This window comes from Caenorhabditis remanei, chromosome V, assembly GCF_010183535.1.
Source record: "Caenorhabditis remanei strain PX506 chromosome V, whole genome shotgun sequence".
In the NCBI taxonomy this organism is placed as follows: domain Eukaryota; kingdom Metazoa; phylum Nematoda; class Chromadorea; order Rhabditida; family Rhabditidae; genus Caenorhabditis; species Caenorhabditis remanei.
This window is the reverse complement of record NC_071332.1, coordinates 9,052,867-9,075,240: the sequence shown is the minus strand read 5'-3', so window position 1 is coordinate 9,075,240 and position 22,374 is coordinate 9,052,867. Positions and strand designations below refer to the sequence as shown.

At 36.7% G+C, this 22,374-nt stretch overlaps 11 protein-coding genes across 11 annotated transcripts; 6 read left to right on the top strand and 5 right to left on the bottom strand.

Moving 5' to 3' along the window:
* Window positions 1-247: 247 nt before the first annotated feature.
* On the top strand, window positions 248-1,118 carry GCK72_018386 (uncharacterized protein; the record flags this gene model as incomplete). The annotated part of the gene is made up of 3 exons (XM_053732527.1): window positions 248-265; window positions 790-883; window positions 1,006-1,118. The coding sequence occupies 3 exons, from the start codon at window positions 248-250 to the stop codon at window positions 1,116-1,118; spliced, it is 225 nt and encodes a 74-aa protein (XP_053581440.1).
* A 1,358-nt stretch (window positions 1,119-2,476) lies between these two features.
* GCK72_018385 (uncharacterized protein) lies at window positions 2,477-4,714 on the bottom strand (the record flags this gene model as incomplete). Its single annotated transcript, XM_053732526.1, has 7 exons — window positions 2,477-2,677; window positions 2,753-2,882; window positions 3,094-3,249; window positions 3,296-3,464; window positions 3,513-3,714; window positions 3,822-4,154; window positions 4,574-4,714. 7 exons carry the CDS (start codon window positions 4,712-4,714, stop codon window positions 2,477-2,479), a joined length of 1,332 nt encoding a protein of 443 aa, XP_053581439.1.
* A 970-nt stretch (window positions 4,715-5,684) lies between these two features.
* GCK72_018384 (uncharacterized protein) lies at window positions 5,685-6,742 on the bottom strand (the record flags this gene model as incomplete). The annotated part of the gene is made up of 3 exons (XM_053732525.1): window positions 5,685-5,811; window positions 6,339-6,452; window positions 6,540-6,742. The coding sequence occupies 3 exons, from the start codon at window positions 6,740-6,742 to the stop codon at window positions 5,685-5,687; spliced, it is 444 nt and encodes a 147-aa protein (XP_053581438.1).
* Window positions 6,743-9,389: 2,647 nt separating this feature from the next.
* GCK72_018383 (uncharacterized protein) lies at window positions 9,390-9,617 on the top strand (the record flags this gene model as incomplete). The annotated part of the gene is made up of 1 exon (XM_053732524.1): window positions 9,390-9,617. One exon carries the CDS (start codon window positions 9,390-9,392, stop codon window positions 9,615-9,617), a length of 228 nt encoding a protein of 75 aa, XP_053581437.1.
* A 734-nt stretch (window positions 9,618-10,351) lies between these two features.
* Window positions 10,352-13,507, top strand: GCK72_018382 (uncharacterized protein; the record flags this gene model as incomplete). The annotated part of the gene is made up of 9 exons (XM_053732523.1): window positions 10,352-10,549; window positions 10,596-10,762; window positions 10,809-10,940; window positions 10,986-11,127; window positions 11,216-11,347; window positions 12,472-12,559; window positions 12,609-12,687; window positions 12,905-13,356; window positions 13,401-13,507. The coding sequence occupies 9 exons, from the start codon at window positions 10,352-10,354 to the stop codon at window positions 13,505-13,507; spliced, it is 1,497 nt and encodes a 498-aa protein (XP_053581436.1).
* Window positions 13,508-13,750: 243 nt separating this feature from the next.
* On the top strand, window positions 13,751-14,445 carry GCK72_018381 (uncharacterized protein; the record flags this gene model as incomplete). The annotated part of the gene is made up of 3 exons (XM_053732522.1): window positions 13,751-13,888; window positions 13,934-14,066; window positions 14,144-14,445. 3 exons carry the CDS (start codon window positions 13,751-13,753, stop codon window positions 14,443-14,445), a joined length of 573 nt encoding a protein of 190 aa, XP_053581435.1.
* An 828-nt stretch (window positions 14,446-15,273) lies between these two features.
* On the top strand, window positions 15,274-16,015 carry GCK72_018380 (uncharacterized protein; the record flags this gene model as incomplete). Its single annotated transcript, XM_003114261.2, has 3 exons — window positions 15,274-15,417; window positions 15,496-15,628; window positions 15,678-16,015. 3 exons carry the CDS (start codon window positions 15,274-15,276, stop codon window positions 16,013-16,015), a joined length of 615 nt encoding a protein of 204 aa, XP_003114309.2.
* A 398-nt stretch (window positions 16,016-16,413) lies between these two features.
* Window positions 16,414-17,055, bottom strand: GCK72_018379 (uncharacterized protein; the record flags this gene model as incomplete). The annotated part of the gene is made up of 1 exon (XM_003114349.2): window positions 16,414-17,055. The coding sequence occupies one exon, from the start codon at window positions 17,053-17,055 to the stop codon at window positions 16,414-16,416; it is 642 nt and encodes a 213-aa protein (XP_003114397.2).
* A 784-nt stretch (window positions 17,056-17,839) lies between these two features.
* Window positions 17,840-20,331, bottom strand: GCK72_018378 (uncharacterized protein; the record flags this gene model as incomplete). Its single annotated transcript, XM_053732521.1, has 9 exons — window positions 17,840-18,276; window positions 18,320-18,365; window positions 18,410-19,027; window positions 19,074-19,209; window positions 19,262-19,476; window positions 19,522-19,648; window positions 19,697-19,823; window positions 19,872-19,977; window positions 20,194-20,331. 9 exons carry the CDS (start codon window positions 20,329-20,331, stop codon window positions 17,840-17,842), a joined length of 1,950 nt encoding a protein of 649 aa, XP_053581434.1.
* GCK72_018377 (uncharacterized protein) lies at window positions 20,274-20,973 on the top strand (the record flags this gene model as incomplete). The annotated part of the gene is made up of 2 exons (XM_053732520.1): window positions 20,274-20,380; window positions 20,775-20,973. 2 exons carry the CDS (start codon window positions 20,274-20,276, stop codon window positions 20,971-20,973), a joined length of 306 nt encoding a protein of 101 aa, XP_053581433.1.
* Window positions 20,757-21,336, bottom strand: GCK72_018376 (uncharacterized protein; the record flags this gene model as incomplete). Its single annotated transcript, XM_053732519.1, has 3 exons — window positions 20,757-20,911; window positions 20,995-21,079; window positions 21,148-21,336. 3 exons carry the CDS (start codon window positions 21,334-21,336, stop codon window positions 20,757-20,759), a joined length of 429 nt encoding a protein of 142 aa, XP_053581432.1.
* Between the last annotated feature and the right edge of the window lie 1,038 nt (window positions 21,337-22,374).

Below are 22,374 nucleotides of genomic sequence, written 5' to 3'. Positions count from 1 at the left end.
TTTAACTATCAGTAGCATCAAAAGTTTCAAAACAAAACTTCAAACTATCTCTGTTTCAATCTCATATCTTATATGACCATCAGAAGCAGACACATACACCTCAATAGTGCCGAAAGTTTAAGATGGGCGGAGCTCAAGGAAGAAGTGGGTGGAGCATGAGCCCGCGGAGGACTTTCTCCGGGTGCTCATTCGAAGCTTTTGCTATTCGACAAGTCTGTTGCTTATTCGACCTGCCAATATTCTCAAAATGCAATTCGTCAAGTTGGTAAGTTTTAAGAGGAAGATACTGTAAATAGCCGATAAGAAAATTGAGAATTGCCTAAACTGGTATTTGTTAAAGAAAACGAATTGATTCATCTTTTCAAAATCTAAAATGGAAAACTGTCGTTGTACTTCTTTTGGAAATCTCTTTTCAGCTTTCTAGAATTTATCAATGACTTATACTGTTCTGACATACAGAAAATTAGAACACTTGCAATTTTGGTCCGGGTTCGAAATTTCCCTTAGAAATTCAAAATTTAATTCCATTGCCACTATACAATTATTTGGATAGTCATAGCAATCGGAATACCGAATGAGACGAAGAATACGTCATCTGTGTTGTTTTTCTTGTTTTCTGGGTCGTCTTCGATGCGTTGGGAACTAGAATCCTGGAACCTCATTCGAGGGAGACAACCTCTCATATTATTCTCGCCTGACTAACTAATAATCACTGTGTTCCTGCACACCAGCCCCCAATTACTCCTTTCCTCCGTTTTTTTTCTTTTTCATTTTTGTCTACTATTCCAGCCTCTTCTCTTCTTCTCCCTCATCTTCCTGTTGTTCGTCTTCGTTCCGTCGACCCTCGCCCAATCGTCACAGGAGGAATCATTTTTCCGGCTCCGTGAGTATTCTGAATTGCTTTTCAAGGTTGTTAGATGATGTGGGGGACGGATTCTGGAGATTCTTCAAACGAAAAATAGAAAATAATGACTATATAGATATACTTGGTATCTTTTTTTCCAGAAAAGTCCGGACGTCCAATGATGAAGGCCTTCATGAACCGCTTCCCATACCACAATCCAATGTTCACTCTTCGTGAAGAAGGTGGTCGTCAACGTCCATTCTCAGGATTCTGAATCAGAAGAAGAAGGCAGATAACTACTATTTTTAACAGTGATTTTGACATAAAAGACGCTGAGAGAGAAACGAGAATAAATTCTACTTGTGTTATTTCATGGATTTTTGAGAGTTCTTCAAAAAAGGAAAAGAGCACTTGTTGATTTGACGTGGTGAACATTTGAGAGGGTGGGAAATCGAGCATAAACATAGATATAATCATATGTTGGCACGAGAGAAGGTCGCATTTAAGATGACGAATTCTGGTGAAAATTAGACAGAGAAAAGTGATGTTTTGATGATTATTAACAACTTGCATAATGTTCTGGTAATGTATTTAGTGATCAGTTGTAGTGTACTGGCAACAGAAAAGGAAATTGGAAAATTTCTATCTAGAATCGAAGAGAGAGAGAGAGAGAGAACGTTGAGAACATTGAATATTCTGACTCATATTGCAGAGGAATTAAGTCATCAAGTGTAGGAAAAGAAGCTCTGGAGAAGTATTCTAGGTCAAGTGCTTGAAGAATGGATGAGCTAGTGATCGGCATTCAGGTCGAGAAGATATAGGAACAATTGCAAGTTCACACGCTGCGAACAGGTTTTTCTGAAAATGATGCTTCTTGAAAATTCAAGTCAACACTCTGAATTTAACTCCTGGATTCTTCTTAGAGTCTTTCACTTATTGTTTTTAATAATTTCCACTATTATAGCATTTTCCCACATTTCTTCTTAAAACAACTCCTCTCTTTACTGACATTTGTTTTGGCGAAGCGAAATTTTCAGAATTCTGGAGTTTTCTGAAAAGTCGAGACTGAACATTTGATATTTTGAACCTTCAGATTATGAAATGTATTCTTTCTAATCTAGTACGTATTCTCAGAATACAACAATTCTATTATCATCTATTTTCTAATCTTTCATACAAACCTTTTCCATAGAATCTTCTAGATCAATCAACATCAGCTGACCTAATTCTTCATTACCTTTCTATTCAAAACCTCTCTTTATTCTCTTGCTTCCAGCATCTTCGAGAGTAATTTGAATAAATGTCAAATGTGTTTTATTTGTCTATCTCGTTTCCCTTTTGACATGTACTCTCATCGGATTATCTTCCTCTTTTTCATCTTCTTTCACCACCCACACCGGATTGGCTAATGTGGATTTACAACTTGATACAAATAAGTCTGATATTAAATGATTGATGATCTTCTTCAACTGCATAACACACTATAAACACATCAATCTCTGAGAAAAAAGTACAATGAGTGACACATACCTGTGGGAAAATAAGGAGGAAAAGAGAAAAAGCGGAAGAGTTTGGATTATTCATAATTCTAGAGAAATCGAGGTTTATAAAAAGAAACAATTCGCGCATTCATCAAGGGAAATCAAGAGAATTTTGCTCATTTTGATGCAAAACGTCTTGGATTCTCTCAACGGCTCGCTTATTCCTGACGGGTATCGTCATTGCAACAGAAGACGTCGACGACGAGATGAAGAATCCAAGAAGTTGAGAGACGTCAAGAGGTTGTGATCTTCGAGAAGATGGTCTTCTGGGGGAACATGATATCTCGTTGTCCTGTAAATGTATCAAGTTTTATATGAGAAAGTTGGTCTGAATGGAAGGTTACAGTAAAAATAATGAATATGTCACCTTATCACTAGGATTAGATTCTATTTTCTGAGATGATCGAGGAGAAGGTGACGGAGTGCGGGAACAAGCGGAATCTGTTCGAGCTGAATCTCCACGAATCCCTTGAAATCGTTGGCTAATTTGAGACGCTCTGAAATCATTTCACTTTTATTTAAACTGAAATATTTTCCATTTCTTGTGTTGAAGCTAAATCAAGTTTGAATTGGAATTCACATATTTATTAACTTCACTCAAAGTTTTATTTTTTCAGATTGCCATTGATTCTTTTGTTTTCTTTTTCTAAGCGGAATTTCATAGGAAATTGACTCACGATACTTCCTTCATGAAAAGAGAAAAAATACCTTCTGAGCAATGCCACCGTCATGAATCCTCGTTCTTCGGAATTTCTTGATGTCAGGATTTCTTGAGGAGTAGGGACTTGATCAGTCTCCACTGGTTCCTCTTCCGTAGCGTAGTATCGTTGATCTCTCGGTACTCTCAAACTATTTTGAGGTGGTCTGGAATCGGAAAAATGTAGATAAGAGCTCGAAAGAAGTTACTTACATTCCCTCAACTGCGGCAGATTGTCTTTGTAGTTTGTTGAATGAATTCATGGGATTTCTCATAAGATTTAATGCAATATGACTTCTAGATGCTAGAGCTGAACTACTCGTTGGTTCCTGGACATTTATACGTGGAATCGGACCAGTTTTGATACCTCGAAATGCTCTTTCTGAAATTATTCTAATTTTATTTCGAAAATTCATGACTTCAGAATTACTTATCGACTTTGCCAACTCTCCTCTTCTTTCTGGGTCTTGACAATTTATCAACAAAACCAAAAACAAGTTATAAATTGGAGTAATGAACAAGAGACCTCGTAGTATTGTTGACATGAGCTCATCATTTTGCAGCGCATTTGTCACAACTGCATAAAGGAAGGCAGTTTTTGGTGCAATGAGGAACAACACCACAGAGCAATACTGCAAATTGGCATTTTGAGCAAAGTGAAAAACTCATTTAGGGGGAAAAGATTATGTTTTTTGAGGCTCCTTGTTTCAAAAAAGTCAAAGATCGAAAAAGAACTCACCGTCAGGATATAGTGAGGGAGATATGTTCGAAGAGGTTTCTTCTTCTCGATATCTTGTCTCATCGTCAACCGAATAACACAAAGTGTGCAGAATAGGAAAAGGACAACTTGAACCAGTTGATAACTGAACAATTTACTGGCTAACAATATCAATTGGTCTTCAATTATCCATTGGCAAATACTGATCATTGCAAATAGAAAGAATGCAGCGAGAAGAAAGAATGTGATTGCAAGGAAAGTTAGACCAGATTCAACTGCGGATAAGTGAAGCATTGAAAGGTAGATCAAGTTGATAAATGTAGTTGCGAATACTTCGAAGAGACAGAGAAGGCGCTGAAATGTCTGTGAATAAATTGTTCTGTATCTCGTGAATTGCTCAGAAACATCCAGCTCTGAAATACTTAAACTGGTCATTCAACTACCAACTGGTAGACGTCAATAGCTACACAAATAACGGTTAGACAAAGGACCAGGTGGTTTTTGGTTAGAATATTTTAATGTATTGATTAATATATTTACTCTAGAAATGCTTGGTTTATACGAAGCGGTCTTTTGATATTCCCCGAATCGAGAAGTTATTAGAGTGAGAAACACACATTTGTGTAACTATCCAATTTTCCGAAAATAGAAAAACTCACTGCGACTTCTTCATCAGTTTCACGGTCCATATTGAAATTGTTTAAGAAGAAAATGATGTAAATCAGCATGAACATCTTCAAATAATTATATATTCATTGTCTCAAAACACTTACAATTTCAACCTGTTGGAAGACGAAAAGCATTCTCGGAGCACACAAAAACCGTTTTTCAGCCATCAAAGAGATGGCGAGAGCACCTAAAACTGTGAAAACTTCAAGAATAAAAGTACCAGAAGATTTGATAGTTGGCTGCATTTCTTTCCGAAGAAATGTGAGGCTTTTTACATTAAAAGAATAGGGAAATGTGTGGGTGAGCAGAGTTGGTACCGCTTTTTCACCTGTTTCGTGTCCAAAGGCAGGGCCATGATCCGTGTTTTTGAGAATACGTATAAATATCACGACAGATGAAAATCACTTTGGCCTGATTGATTGTCATGAGACAAGGAAACGTAAAAAGTTGAGGCGAGTGCAGAACACATATTGACGAAGGAATACAACTGGAATGATACTTGAAATTTGTGATTTCTATCTGAATCCATCTGAAGCTCATTAGCATTTGAATCCAGCAGGTTTCATCGGATCGAAAAACCTGCTTGTTTAATATTGAGACACTCGGAAGCTGAGTCCGGATCTTAAAGGTTAGTACATATTTCTTTAGTATGGAGAAAAATGAAATTATCAATGAGAATTGAAAATTTTCTAGCTTTGGGTTTTGCTTTGAAATAATCTGAAAACCACCCCACAAACATTTCCGTTCTTCCTTAAGACACTTAAAGACTTATTATAAACTCGCCACTTTTTTCTTGGACTGAATCATTTGAGTTCTCATAAAATTTCAGATTTGAGAGTAGAATGCCAGAAATATAAGGATAAATAAATTAAGAGTAAGTTTCGTTTTTCTCGTTCTCACTTTCAGTCATTCTCACTTCACCCAATATATTCATTTGTAAAAATTTGAAACTTATTACAGTAACTCTCGAAATTTTTTACCAAATCCTATAGAAACTTCTCTGCTACTGGAGAAAAAACCGGCTTTCATTATTTGTGAATAGGATCTGTTGGTATTTTTATTCATCGTGAATAGCTCTGGGGGCAATTATTATTATTAAAGTTTCAAAAACAAAGGTGGTTGAAAAAAATCAGAGGTATGCTTGAACAAAACAAAACAAATAGTGTTCAGAAATTGAACACAGCAGTGATTTTCAACTGAAAATTTTCGTCACAGTTAATTCCAAACGAAAAATCGAATCACTTTCGAAGAAGCTCCAATTGAAGCCAATTTTCGGTCACCCTGTCGTTCGATATCAACCCAGTTTGAACAGTCGAAATCGCTATTCGGGCAGTCAATATATCTGAAAAAACAAAGTTTACAAATTGAACTGTTCCTATGAATAGAAAGAACTTTTGAGAACTGATACTGTAGAATGCCGGTCTTTTTGAAGAATCGAATGGTTGCGTTTGAATTCTATCAAGAATTTGTTCCCACTCAAATGGAAAGCGTCTCGTAAATATCTGAATTGTTTCCAAGTTGGGGAAAGTTTCGTTTGATGTCCACCCATTAATAAATTCCTCCACCTCCAATACGTCAAGATGTATGTTTTTTAAAATTAAATGACGACCTGTGAATCCCTGGAGAAGAACTTTCATCAGTGATTCTTTACACAGCTCAACAACCAAACTGTCGAGTTTGAGAAGTTTGGAGTCTGCATTTACTGGATCCACAAACGGCCAACATAAACGCGCGTTTTTCAGATTTGGAAATTCTGACAAAATTTCTTCAACGACTTCTGATTTTACAATACTACCGTCGATTGTAACGCTTTCACAATTTGAAGAATTCCGTGCTAAAATTGGACGGAGAGGTGTATTGATGACAAACTCTGGCACACGTCTAAATAATGTTTGGAACTCTTCTTGGAACTTCCATTGTATCAATTTCCGCCGTCGTTTACAAACTTGTATCACACATTTTCCTTCAATGTCTCGCGTAATTCTGAAAATATGAACTCACATTTGGATTGAAGTTTTTTTCCAAATGAAAATTTGACAATATCACACATTTCACTCGGAGGAAACCTACCTCAATTTAATCATATGATCAAGTATCTGCTGCATCGCATAAAAACCGTTCTCATCATCCAATAATTCTTTAACAAATTCGAAACTGACCACGGCATCAAATGTCTCTCCGTCCGTACTCACGTGAACAGTGAACTCTTTCCTATTCAGACTGTATCTTAACTCGGCTATGTTGTAATTCAGGCTGTACACAACACTATCCATTCTTGTTGAACATTTTGCTAGTAGAAAAATTGATGTGAAGTCCATGTTTGTTATTATCTCTTTTTGAACCAAGTAGGGGTAGTTCAACAATTTAAAGAACATTCTGAAACAGATAATATTGATGTGACTAACTAAAGGAAGTGAATACTGGGATTCCGTACAAGGTTTTAAATATGTGACCTAGAAACCATTTGAATGGCAAAAGAGGAAAATATGAAAGAAATCAACTTTGAGCTTGAGTACATTCTCCAATTGAATCATTTCAGAATTGAAAACAAATTTCTGATCACAATTCCACTCTGAAATTGAAAAGAAACAGTTTTGAAAAACATAAAAACTGGGCGCGTGAATATCAAGCCTACTCGGTCTGGGACGTGAGACCCCAACGATGCTCTGGGAAAGAATATCGACCGCAAGCAGTTGGCTTCCCGGAGGCCACAGTAGACTGTCCACATAATGAATATCGATTCTACGTAATCTTCTGAACATTCTGAAGGTTGATAGAGAAGTATATCCAGTCATTAGTCACTATATTGATTTTGAGTGGGATTTTTTCTCTCTACACTCTACACTCGAGAAATCGTAATTTCTACTTTTAAGTTTTTTCTTCATTTCCTCTATTTCCTCTACAGCTGACTTGATTGTTTCAGAATGCCTATCAAAATACTTCAATTACCGTACTTGGCACAAAAAAGGATAATAAAAGGAATGGATTACACATCGATATTTCTATTATCAAAATGCTCATTAAGAATGGAAAGAATCGTATACAGTTTACGATTCAATATAGCCAAATTAAGATACAGTGTGCTTAAATCAAGATTCGCTGTTCGCGTAAGTGAGGACAACGACCGATACATTCACGTGGTTTCGATAGATTTTGTGGAACAGTTTTCGATTGAAGCAAGAAACTCATATTGGTTCAGAATAGGCAATATTAATACTGAAGCAAGGTAAGATTCTGATTGTTTGAAAATTAAATTACATGATTTCAAGTATCTTTTCTTTACTATTTTAATTTTCGTGTCCCTTCGGGGTGATCGAACGAGTCAGAGAGTGCGTCTTAAGCAACGTTGATTGTAGTTAGTTGATTCGAGTTCGGGTCTCGGCGTGAAATAAGTTTTGATGTCATCGGATTCAGAAAAAATAGAAGATTCCAAACGTGCCATCCGTTTCCAAACTGAATCCGATCCACATCTCAACCAGAAGGTTGAGAAGGAGGTTTAGTAGTCGTAAGGCTACGTGGACCGACTGTTACAATAACGCTCCTTTATTTTAATAAATTTTATTCAAAAACAATGAACAGTATTCAATTCTATGTTTAGTCACATTTTCAGATATTCGCGCGACTGTGAAGGAAAGTGTGAACTAGAAGTTTGTAGACCATGTCGGAAAACGATACAAAGGATGTATCAACAGGAATTTGAACGATTATTTAGACGTTCGCCAGTGTTCACAATTCATACAATTGCTCATCAAAATTTGGACACAAGTATTTCGAAATGTGAAGACATCCAGTTGAACGGCGATGTAGACAAGGCGGAGCTTATTGAAAGCATTTTATCCATACTTGTCAAAAATCGGGCCGGCCCGGCTCGGCCCGTCGGCCCGGCCCGGCCCGGCCCGGCCCGGCCCTGGCCGCCACGGGCCGGGCCGGGCCGGGCCGAAATTTCTCTTGGCCCGGCCCGGCCCGGCGGCCCGGATTCAAAAATGGGTACCCATTTTTACCAATTTTTTTTTGAAATTTTTCGAAAAAAAACAGTAAAAATGCTTAAATTATCATTACATATTCACATTTTGATTCAATTTTAAATGTTTATTCGAAAACTATACTTTTTTCAAAAAATTTCAAAAAATTTCCAAAAAAAGTTCAAAAACTCAAAATGTTTTGAAAAAATGTTTCAAAACGGGCCGAGCGGGCCGGGCCGGGCCACGGGCCGGGCCGGGCCGGGCCGGGCCGGGCCGGGCCGGGCCGAGATTTTTCCTGATTTCGGCCCGGCCCGGCCCGGCCCGGCCCGGCCCGTGACAAGTATGATTTTATCAAAGTTTACGGGCGTGAAAAATATATGTTTATGCTCTACGGTTTCTGTCCCATTCCCTAGTAGCTCAACAATATTTCATGTTGAAACTCTGATTATTGAAAGATCCGAGCCAGTTATGATAGACGCTCTTCTCAGTGAATTTACAGGTCTCCAATTAGAAATTAGCTTCTATTCAATTAGCTTTTCACGAAATTCGTTTTGTTGTATGGAATTAAATAACACACTGACGTTTTTAAATGACATCTAAAAATTGATCTTTTCATTTATATTTTATTTAATGCTCTAAGAGAGGTTGTTTTTCAAATTCATATCCTTGCTTCGAACTTGGTTTGAATAAATAAAATTTCAAGAAATTTATTGAAAATTAAAGGTGAACAACTTATTCTAATGTAAAGATTTCAGGTTTATGGAGTTTTTCAGCTGAAATTACAGAAAAGAATGGTGGTCCCTTATCGAATGATCACTTTTCTTCCTACCGTATATATCTTATTACCCAACAGCAATGACTTTGTCAATTTTTGGACGAGATTCGAAAACTTAACTCTAACAACACAGATGATTTATCTATAAGATTCTGCTCGAACCAAGAGTTTTTGACATCAACAATGACGATAACTCGAGAAGCGTACGAGTGGAGAAGAGGAGAGCTTCAAAAGGCATGTTCCTCGTTGTGCATCACACAAATGGAAGCGATTTACATTTCACCTGAAAACGCTCCAGAAGTTAATCGTCAGCTCCAGCAAATCCTCTCCTCGTCGTGTTGGTGTAAAGTAAAAGTAGAGGCCTTGAAGATGATTCGAATGCTGGTTTTCTCGAATCGATATGTCTTCTGAAATTTTGTAATTATTCAATATCGAAGCACAATCCATTTTTGAAACAAACTGAAGCTAGACTTCCCGTTTCATAGTTGCAGCTGAGCAAATTCAATTTGATTCCTAATTTACAAAATATTTCTTCCAACGATTACTCATACCAAAGTAATGTTACATACTCTTTTCAAACTGAAACTATTCTTTAAAATGTAAAACTCTCCAAATTCATTCCTGTTCAGAAACTCTTTCTTTCTTCAATTTTCCTTGTCGATTTATTGAGAATCCTATTCTTTTCCAAATCACTAGCTGTGGACTATCATTATCAATTGTATATGTCGAAATACCAATTTTCTCAATCTAGTTAATCTTTTTGTTCTGAGAAAATGTAGTTCTTCTTGAAATTCAAAAAGAAGATGAGGAGTGAGAGAGAGTTTTGTCTTTCAGAATATTTTCAGATTTCTTTTTTAAATTGTTGACGTAGTTTCCTCCCGGATAGCCTCAATTATCATTACCGGTCTACTCACTTTAATTTCCACAAATAGCCGGGTGTCCTCAGAGCTTCTCTGTCTACGCCTTCATCCCTTGGGATCAATTCAAAACAAAAATCAGTTGATGTCTGTTTCTCAGAAACGCCTCTTTTAAAAAACTCCTTCTTAATTTGTTTCTCATTCTTTTCGTAGAGTACACCATTGATTTATAATGCTCAACATTATTTTGATTTAATCTCAGTATCTGTTTCATTCAAATGTTTCAGAATGCTTCAAAGTGGATGGTCTCTTTTCTGTGGTTATCTTCAGAATGTTTGTGTCTGTTTGACACTTCTTCTCAACTCTTTCATGATCTATTTGATTGTGGAAAAGTCACCGAAAAAGATTGGAAAATACAAGTATTTGATGCTTTACATTTCCATTTTTGAAATTTTCTACGCTCTCTTGGCTACTGTAACTAAACCAGTAAGTTTTGTTTGATATGGTTCACTACGATAGCATGTAATTCCAGTTTGTCCACTCGTACGCTTCTCGAGTTATCGTCATTGTTGATGCCAAAAACTCTTGGTTCGGTCGAGATTTCACAAAAGTTCTGAACAGTTGCATTTGTGGATTCTATGGTTGTTCTGTTACTATTCTGGCTATTCACTTCATGTACAGATATGGATCATTGGATAAGTACGTCTTATATTGTTCCTCTAATTGTCAATTGCTTGTAATTCAGAGCCCGGCGAACCCACTTTGAAGGCTGGAAATTTCTAATGTGGTGTCTTGTTCCAATATTCTACGGTATTATTTGGGGTCTCGCTATATTTTTCATATTCCCAGAAGACAAGGGATTCACAGAATATATCCGGTCAGAGTTTATATTATGTTGATGAAAGTAACACATTTATTTCAGAAAAGACATTTGGGACTATTTCGAACTGAAAGTGGAAGACATTGTTTATACTGGACCGTATTATTACCCAGAAGACAAGAATGGACTAGGAGATATTGAGCCATTGGCTTGTTTTGGAATGTTTGTATTGTGGTTTGTTATTGTAAGTTCAACATGAGAAGGTCAAATTAAGTGCTGACTTTGTTTTACAGTTATTGATTGTACACTTTCTAAAGATGTCTTGTTTCCAGGGATCATCTTCAGTAGTTGTCATCTATTACGGATTCAGGTGTTACATAACCATGAAGAAGTTATTAAGTCATTCCACTTCCCGTTTCACACAAGGACTACAACATCAGTTATTCAAAGCATTGGTTTGGCAGGTGACTTTTAACTAATTTGATTCCAGATCTTGGATTAGCACTTTTTGTTATGTCCTTACTGCAAAAACTAAATGAGTAATAGGAAGCCAGAAATAGATGTTAGAGTATGACTTTTATAACCCCGAAAAAGGATGCTGAAAAATGTATGAATTCGCAACTTCGGTGACTCAATCCCCTATTGAAATATGAAAAAAGAAATGAGGGAGACGGAAAATATCTAGAAGTCATCAAAAGCATATTCATTTTCAGACCATTATACCTTTGATCATGTTGTATATTCCTTGTTCAATCGTTTTCATTTGTCCTCTACTTCAAATCAACATTGGGAACAGTAGCGCTTTTATAACAGTATCCGTGGCTGTCTATCCTGCAATTGATACACTTCCCAATATATTTATCATTAAAAACTACAATAGAGCTACACTTGGTGATTTGAGAATACTAATTTCTAAACTTCCTACTGGAACCCAATGCTTTCAGATCTCCTTTGCTGCACTCGCTGTCGAAATAAAAATTCTTCAACTGCTACGAAAACGAATTCAGCGATGGTCTCGCACGCAGGAATTAGTGAAACTACTACATAAAACTTTTCATTTTTACTACAAATGATATTCACCTGCAATCACAACTACTAGACTTTTTCCGGAAGCTTTTCATAATCTTTTTGGTTTCTGCATGTACGTTCAGTATTCATTCATTTCTTCTATTTTTCTTGATGAAACATTTCCTTTTGTTTTCTGTCTAGAAGATATTTATTCCCATCCTAATTAACAAACTGTGACGCAAAGAACAGTGACAAAAACCAGGTAGTTTCGTGAAGTTTCTTCTGATATAAATGTGAAGAATAACATCTGAAAACGGCATTGTCTGCGGAAAAATGTTGAAGAGTCCGTTCTCGATATTCTGCAAACATTTGCAAGAAACATGCACCTTTATCTCGATACTTCTGAACGTTTATTTGATTATTCTGATATGTTACAAGTCTCCGAAGAAAATTGGAAACTACAGGTATTTGATGATTTATATTTGTGTCTTTGAAATACTTTACACGATTTTGGGAGTATTGACAAAACCTGTGAGTTTACTCTAAAAGGCGAACTAAAGGGTTATGCCAATTTCTGCAGTATGTTCACTCTTACACTTCTCGAGTTATTGTCATTGTGGATGTCAAGAATTCAATTTTTAGCAGACCAGTGAATAAGATTCTCAACAGTAAGCTCTGTTAACTGCCATGTTTTTCCTAATTCTCATCTATTCTTAGGCTTGATTTGTGGGTTTTACGGTTGCTCTGTATCCATTTTCGCGATACATTTCATGTACCGTTATGGTGCTTTGGACAGGTGAGAATATTTCTGAAACAGAAACCAATCTAACTTTCAGAACATATCAAAAGCACTTCAAAGGTTGGAAAATGGTTGTCTTGTGTTCTATTCCAATTTTCTACGGCATAATTTGGGGTCTAACAATGCACTTTATATTCGAAGAAGACAAGGCATTTACTGAATTCATAAGGTTCAAAAACACTCTTTTCAAAATTTCAAAAATATTATGTTCCAGAAGAGATATCTGGGATTTATTCGAGTTACCTGTTGAAGATATAGTATACACTGGTTCTTACTACTATCCAGAAGATAAGAATGGAGTTCAATCGATGAATTTGAGGGCAGCTGGGGGAATGGCTGTTCTTTGGTTTGTCATTGGATCATCAACTTTCACTGTGATATATTTTGGACTCAGTTGCTATATCAAAATCAGAAAAATTATGAAGAAAACGGAAGGAAACTTTTCGAAAAGTCTTCAGAGACAGTTATTTCGAGCATTAGTAATTCAAGCAGCTATTCCTCTTCTCCTTCTTTATATTCCTTGTTCTATTGTATTTGTGTGCCCTTTAATTCAAATTGATCTGGGCAACATGAGTGCATTTATAAGTGTTTCTGTGGCTATATATCCAGCAATCGATCCATTACCGACTCTGTTGATTATCAAGAACTATCGGAAAGCTACAATTGGTAAGCATGTATTAATGCAGCCAAATCAAATGATGAAATTTCAGAAATATTTGTGAAAACTGTGAAATTATTGCGTGAATCGCCTGCCTCTACTTCATCTCTCATTCATCGGTCATCGAATGAGCCATGCACTCCTGAGCATCGATTTTAAATAAGCCTTCTTTTCGATTTCCAAGTTCTAAGCGTTTCTTATATTTCAAATCAAGTTTTAAATAAATTTTCGTAACCAAAACATTCATTGTTAATGGTAATAGAGAACCGTTCTAAAATTAATCCGGTATTTTCAGAACCAAAGTCTAAAAACTGAAAACTGAAAACAAAATAACAAGGATGTGAATAACATTCAAAATTTCGTATAAAACGAATCAAAGTTTGACTCAGAGGATTCAGTAAAATGACACACTCTTCTATTCTAGTAGTTTTCTGCATTGGAATTGTCAATCTGAGTCATGCCACTAATCGAGATTCAGTTATGGATATGGTTATAACGAAACTAGGACTCACTTTTTATACTCAAGCACAACTGACAGTTGTGAGCTTTCGATTATAAAGAACTCGTATCAAGAATGAATTCCAGATAGCCAAGTGCTGTGAGCCTCAATTCTATGCAACCCCTAACAACAACACTGCAATTTTGTCAGTTGCCAAGAACTGTGTGCTCCAAAACTCTGGAAACAAAGCTGTGCAGGCTTTGGCTCTTTATAACAATGGTAATTTCTACTAAACTCTACATCCTATAATTTTATTTCAGCCAACAACTGCCTCAACCCGGAAACTCTTGATTCAGTTGTTCAAGAACTGGTTCCACCGGTTGTCGCTCTAACTGATCCACTGGTAAAACAAGTGAAGAAAACACTTTCTGACTGTAAATCAACGAATACTCAAACTGGAGATGCAAAACAAGAAGCATGTATTCAGAAGGTTTACGGTGTTACATTGGCTGCTCTCACATTGAAATACGTGGATAATGTATGCACACAAATTGTCAATGAAAATGTGTCACCTCAAGAATGGACATGTGGACTGAAATATATTCCAAGTGTGCTGACTTTCAGTAAATATGCTTGTTCCAAGATTGTCAAAAATTAGTTTTTCTTCGTCTTGTTGTTGTTAATAAAGTTTCATTATACTGGATTGCTTGCACCCAATGTTGTTTTCCGATTGAAAATTCGATTATAGAAAACTCTGAATCATGTTTCAAACAACAAACTCCTAGCCACGTTCAGGGTAAAATCTGTGAATACAGCTGCTGAAAGTTTTGAGCAACCACAAACGTTATAAAACTTTCCTGTTACTTCTATGGACTGATTTGAAAGCATGATTATAACTTTCTTCCCAATATAGGCAAAACTTTTACAAAAGGACAGCCATGCTTGCTTTTGCGGTACTCTTTTTCATAGATTCTGCATTTCTATTTTAAGAATATAAAGTATATTCGTGTACCTAGTAGGTCGGAGCATATCACTTGCTTCAAAAATGGTATCAATAGATTCTTGGTCAGTAGTTTCCTCGATTATTGGTCATTACTTTGAACCGAGAGAGCAAAATCACAAACTTTGTGACCTGTAGTTGAGAGTTCTAGAACAAAACGATTGGCAACACAAAACTTCGTTAACAATCACAAAACCAACTAGATCTGAACACTCTCCTCTTAATCTCAATTTAATTTTTTTGAACTTTGGTACCATACTGAACATGGGTGAAAATATTGTCAATCGAAGGGATAACACTTTTCGACCGATGACATCTAATTCACTCACAAACCATATAGTATCCATCTCTTGTCACGCCTAAAACCACCAGAATTAATCCGGTGTTTGAGTTTTAACTAGAAAACAATTAAAAAAGAGAGGAGGGAGTTAGGTACATGGTATAAAAGGGGTCATACGATCTCTGAATGTCCCACAAAACACTGTCATGCGTCGTTTGTCCGTTGTGAGTCTTTTTGTCTTTGCATTGATTGAATTGAGCTATGGAACAACAACGAATCGCGATGCGATGATGACAGTAGTCACTGAGAAGTTGGGACTCACATTCTACACGGCATCAGAACTGACTGTTGTAAGTTATTTATTTGTTATTGTCATATTTTTCGGATCTGTATTTCTTTATAACTGAAGCTGAAATTAAAGCTTTCAGATTGCCAAATGTTGTGAACCTCAATTCTACAAAACCCCAAATAACAACACGGCCGTTTTGAGTACTGCAAAGTCTTGCATTCTCAATAACTCTGGAAACAAAGCCGTCCAAGCTCTTTCTCTTTACAGCAATGGTAACTCTCTCCATCTAATACGAAACACCTATAACTTAATTGATTTCAGCCAATAACTGTCTCAGTCCTGATTCCCTTGATTCAGTAGTCACAGCACTTGTTCCACCAATTCAAAATCTGACTGCAACCCTCGTGAAGAAGATTAAAAAGACTCTCGCGGACTGTAAATCAACGAATACACAAGCAGCTGCAGCGAAACAAGAAACATGTATTCAGAAGACCTATGGAATTGCGAAAGCAGCAATCACTTTGACTTATGTGGACGATACTTGTAAGAAGGTTGTCAACAGGAATGTGAGCAAAGGCTGGTGGGCATGCGGACTGAAATATATTCCCAGTGTGCTGACTATCAGTAAATATGCCTGTTCCAAGATTGTCAAGGCATAGAGTTTTTATGAACTAACTATAAGAACTTTGACAAATAAAAATGTTTGTAGATATTTTTTAATTAAAAACTGGATAAAAGATAAAATAATAATTGATGTGTGAAATGAAAACACAGAACATTTGTTAGTCAAAATTTCCTGAAAACTCACTATCATAGAATTTCTCTACAAGAAAATCGAACCTGTCACCAAGCATGTGAAAATGAAGTTCGAAGCGGAAATTCTCTTCCGTTTGTATATAAAAGTAGGTTCTGCCATTATAAATTGCATAAAAAGTGAGAATTTGACCATCCATTCGAATAAAATGATATCCAGCATAAGGTAGGAGTTCATCACCTTGTAGAATATCAGAAAAGAACCGGTAGGCCCTTCCAAAGTCTTGACTGAAAAACACAAAAATTATGAGAAAATAACACTTCCAAGAAAAATGAAATACTCTGGAATTGGTAGAAATGGTGTAAAACCATCAATGTCTATAGGTACATCATCGATCAAATTTATAATGTTCCTGAACTCCGAACAGTCAATACAAGCTGACTTCCATATTGGGTTCCATCCGTCTCTCCATTCTCTTATCATCGTTTTGAAGTTGTTTGGGACGAAACTCGTACGGAATATGGAAATATTTTCACAACTGAACGTCATCATCTGCTCGAAACTAATCCAATGTGAGGTGAAACTTTCGAAATAGTCTTTCACTTTTACATTGTTCAAATCGAGAACAGATGGAGATTTCGGTTTGAAATCAATGGAAAGTACACTGAAATCTTTTTCTCTATTCATGACGGACCTCATCAAATGATCATGATCAGAGCATTTGAAGAATAAAAAAGGAGGATTCATCTCGAATAATTTGAGAATATAATCAGTGTCGGAGGGAGAAAGTATCAAATCCAATTTCAAAAATTCTATTTTATATGAGAATAATCCGTTCAGATGATCGATCCATTGACGAAATGCAGCGAGAGTATCTCCAGAAAAGAATAGTTGCCGTGCATTCTGATCGTTTTCCAACCAATTCCAAATGTAAAACTCATTCATTATCTTTTCTTTCCACTTTTTCAGATACTGTTGTTTTATACAAAAAGTCCATTCGATATTTGATATCTTTGCAACCTTTAGAGCAATCCTGATTTCAGCCGAAGAAATTAAAATGGAGATATTGAAAGGCTCGTTTCTATTCCTCTTTTTTAGAAGAGTTTTGCAAAGATGATTAGTTTTCTTGCTGCATAATGAAAAGGAAATTCTGAAGTTTAGATTTCTAGAAAAAAAATTGCAACATTGAGAATCTCCAAACTTACATTTCAAAAGGATCCATCAGTTCAAGAGCCAGTTGATTCATTAGCGTTGGAAGAAGAAGAATAGGAAATGGTTTATTTGAAGAAGTTGTGTTCCTCTGATTCTTTTCTCTACAACAACAGAAGAGAAAAGACATTATCAAATCGAAATGGGGATAGAATTAAGGAAAAAGAAAGATCTCTAATATGACTTGTCGTCCATGTTACTCCAGAATCACACGGCAACGTGGATGTCATCCTAATTCGGGTCCCTTGAGGCCTCTTTTTGCGTAAATAATGATAATTTCTTCGGTTTCTATGGAGACGTTAACAAACGACTTATTGGTAAGAAAAAGAAAGGAAGTCAACCAAAATACTTCATTTTCAGTTCTGGGTATTATGGGGTTTTGACACGCAGATGCATGAAATGATGATCAAAAAAGGGCAATTTAAATTACTCGAGAAAAGGGATTTCTATTATACACAACTGTACACCGGTGGGAAATGAGTGTTGACATCAATATATGCTTAAATTATTATAGACTTTTTCAGTCTTCCGGCAACTCTATGCCTTCATCACCACTATCTCCGTCACTGTCTCCATCACTGTCTTCCTGATTAAATAACATTTGGAAAAAGTCGTAGTCCGCTCCCACATCATCGAACTCTTCGTCTTCCTCATTTTCACCTTCAGAATCGTTGACTTCTTCGTCATTAACTTCCTCATCGTTGTCTCTTCCATCATCGTCTTCATCATCGTCTTCGTTGTCTTCTTCATCATTGTCTCTTTCATCTTCTCCTTCAACCTCGTCCTCATCATCATCATCATCATCGTTTTCATCCTCATCGACTTCATCATCGTCGTTCAAACCAAGGATGTCATCAAGTTCAGCCATTAATCGTTCACGATCAATTTCACGCTGTAATTCGTGAATTCGTCTTCTTTGGGCATGCCTATACATATGGAGAATCCGCTCATGGAGATCTGAAATTAGAACAACGACGAATTAAAAGAGTTTATGATTTACCTTCATCTTGTCGGAAGTGTCCCATAATTTCATTGATGCCTCTTCGCTGAATAAAAGATTTTAATATTTCAAATAAGAAAAAACTCTCACCATGAGTACCCGCTCCTCGTCACTGTCGACTTCATCATCCATTGCATACATCATTTCATCTTCATCAACATCGAAATGTTCTAGAGTATCTCTTTGTTCTGATGTTTGATCGTTTCCGCCGAAAACGTCATCATATGAAGCTCTTCCTTCCATTTCAGAATCTCTATCCAATGCATCTTCCAATATACGTCGTTCCTCTTTTTCCCTTGCCTGTTCCTCCTCCATTGTTCCGTCGTATTCACCATTCTTCTTTCTGACAAATGGAATGTCGTAAGACCACGGAAGACGACGATTCGACCAAATTTTGAATGAATTCTCAACTCCAGATGAGACGAGAATTTGATTATGCTTTGAGAATCGGAGTTGATTTGGAATGGAACGATGACCACGAAGAACTCGTATTTCCTTTTCGACAATATACTGTTGACTTCTGTCTTCTCCAACTAACGGAACATCTTCATGAGCACGTGGAACTTGCCATAAATGGATTCCCCAATGATCACTTCCGGTGGCGACTGTGTAATCATCAATGAATATCATTGATTTTATTGTCTTCATGTTGAGATATCCATTTCGATTTCGAGCGGGTTTGAGAGTAAAACATCGTTGACTGATCAACTGAAACTCGATTGTATAAATAGTTGTTTTTTCAATAAATACTTACATCAAAATAAAGTGGAGAACTCAGTTTCCGAAGAACCATAAATTGGTTTCCAGATGGACTCCAAGTAGCTCCCATATATCCATGCCCTCTAGTATCCGTTCGTATTCCACTGAACTTGTTTCGTAAGAAAACTGGTCTGAAAGCATTGATGACTCTCAATACTTTAAAAAATTGTAGTTTTTAGTTACCTCGATGGATTTCTGCGATCAAACACATTCGGACCTCCATCCTCTGCATTCAGAAGCATTAGAACTGGGGATTCTGGATGAAATTCTGCTGAATAGAAGTCTCCACCGCCTGCTGCACGACTTGTTTTGAATTGAATCGGATGCTTGAAATCTCTGTTATCAAGAAAGCAAACTTGATTAGCGAATGTGACAGCGAGAAGGTGGCTGTCGGAAGGCTGCAAAAAGCTACAGTAATAATTTTTAATTATGGTAATCCTTACGTGATGATCCATGTTATAAGCAGACGATCTCACATCACTTCGTTTCAGAGAGGAAATTACTTGATTTGTTTGGATATCATGCTTGTAAACAGCGCCACGATGTTCTCCGGAATAAATGAATCTGTCTCTAAAAAGTTAAAAATTATAATTTGTTATTTTGGTAAAGCTGTCTAACTCTAGGTCAAATTCCAACGAAAATATATTGCTTGTGTGTCTTTTTTCAGCTAAAAAGTCAGGTTTTGGATTTTTGCGAAGCATCAGTTCATCGACTTTCCAGATTCTCGATTGCAAGTCATCGCCACCTGCAAAAATTAATTATCAAGATGAATCAAAACGTTCCGTTTTTTAACCGGTTGCTAATAGTTGCTCTCCATGTGAAAATCGAAGAGCATTGACACATCCTGTGTGCTCTCGAATATCTTTTTGGCAGAATACATCGCTTTTGAAATCCACATTCTGAAAATTCATTTTTGGAATGTTGAATTTTCTTCACTTTAAAAGATAAAGTGCAATTATTTATTAATCCGAAAATTCTGAAAAAAAACCGAGCATCTGATGTTCTCTGATTGAAGTCGAACACGTTGTCCCGTGCCTTCTCACTCGAACAGTTATTTAAGTTTAATTGTGTATGCAATCCGGGTGAATACGTGGAGCAATTTCTGAAGTTCTTACATAATTTCTAACTACACTACTCCCGTTCCAACATTCTCGATCGAATAAATGTTGTTCTATTTTCACTGAATTCTTTTTCGATGTTCTTTGCATTTCTTCGTCCTCTGCTGGCATTTCATCATCCCCGTCGTCAATCATTTCTGAGCGATGAATTCCATATTTATGTTTCAGTCATTTTAGAAATAAGGTTAATCAGCAAAAAAACATGGCGTTATTTGACAAGAGAAACAAACTTGAAAATATGAATGTAAAACTATTAGTTTAAAGTTCTGTGCAGTTTTATTTTTATTCCCAAAACCTACTCTTGATGAATTAATGTGCAGTGTTTTGAGAGCATAGACTTGAATACAAAATCAATAGCGAAAAGAGGGAGAGTTCTGACTATACACAAAAAGGAAAAGGGGATAGAGGCGTTAAAGAAATTGTTAGGGTCTCATTTATGATACAAATCAAGACACGTTGAAAAAAGAAATAAAACGGACGAGTGGTTGGTGGTGGGTGGATGAGAATGAAAAACGTAAATAGTATTTAGGGGAATGCATTTAGAAGGTGGAATCCATCTATTACTTAATCTTCTTCAGTTCTTCGAAACGACGAGCCAAGTCATCGAAATCATCCAAGTTGCCACCGCCGGATCCAGTGTTGCCTCCACCTCCTGATCCTCCACCTGGTCGGTTTCCACCGACGAATGTTGTTGGTGGTTCGGGGAACGAGAGATCTGAAATGAACGAAGATATTATTAATGACAAAATTGAAATCTTATTGGAGTATTTGGAATAAATAACAATGACTTTCACATACCAGAGAAATCATCATCTGGTTTACGAAGTGATTGTGGTGGAGCAGTTGGATGATTTGGTGGAAGATTTGGGTTGACGAGAGAATTCTGAAAATTGAACAATTTCCCCTTGGTTAATTCACACTTCATATGTTATTTTTTGAAAATTTTAAAACCTTTTTCTCTTTTTTCGAAGAAGATCCACTACGATTACGGGTCTTTTCCTTGTCCGCATTTGGGTCTGGTGTCTTGCACCGCCGAGTACTGTTTGGACGTTTACACGACGAGCATCTCTTCACAGATTTCGACTTTTTACGTGAAGATTCAGAAGCTGACAATGTTTTGGTACGAGTCAACAGCAACATTTCAGTTGAATGACGATGAGTTCTGCGAGAGGTAGAAGTTGTCGGAGAGCACTAGTAGAAGTGAAAGATGGAACGAGAGCTCCAAAAACAATCTCACAGGGTGAGAGTGAGTAGGCGGGAGAAAGAAAAGAGAGTAGTTCACTCTTTGGGTAATTGGAAAACTGAGAAAAACGAAGATGGAAAAATGGGATGGGTGAAACTGGAGATAAAGCAAAAGAGAATCGACGTCAACAGTCAGGATAAATGCGAGGACGGATGATTTTTGGTTTCCTTTAAGGGGTAAATACCTTCAAAGTTCAGAGATCCGAAATGAATTTCTTAATTAGAGGTCCAACGAATGTACAGTAGGTACGAAATGCATTCATCTTGGGGGCAGAGAAAAAAAAGTTACTTCGAAAAGCTCAAAAGGTTCAAAAGAATTTAATATGCGAGTTGGAAGCATTGAAATATTCAGGTAATTCAAAATTCAAAACCGGAATCGTCGAGCACATGGACAATTTCAAACTTCAAACTTTCCCAAAAAATGCTGAACCATCTCAAATCCGAAATTTCGCATATTTTCAACTGGGCAGAGATGTACAGAGTTGTGGTTTGAACTCAGCGAAGAAGATGCTATCAACGACTTCTTCTTCACGCATTCAAACTTTCAACTAGCTCTTTTATAGCCTTGAAATGAAATTTAGATGACAACTTGAACTTGGAAAACTAGAAAACTCAGAAAGAAGAAACTTGGAAATCTCGATCGTAAGGCCCTATGCAACGGTTATGTTGTAGAAGTGGACAACATTGTGATGGCCGTCTGTGCATAAAAGTTCCTGAAAGCAATTGGTCCCAGGAGAAGAGTGAAGAAAACGAGGAAGAAGGAGGAGTATAGAAAAGAAGCTGGGTCCCATAAATTATCCGTACGTGCGTATGCTGGTATATGTACTTGTTGAGTTCATAAAAATATTAGAGAATAATAAGGAAGTTCATCTGCTTCTTGTTATTTTCTACATCTGAAATTGGTAATTTCCTTTCCATTTCGATGGATTAACGGAA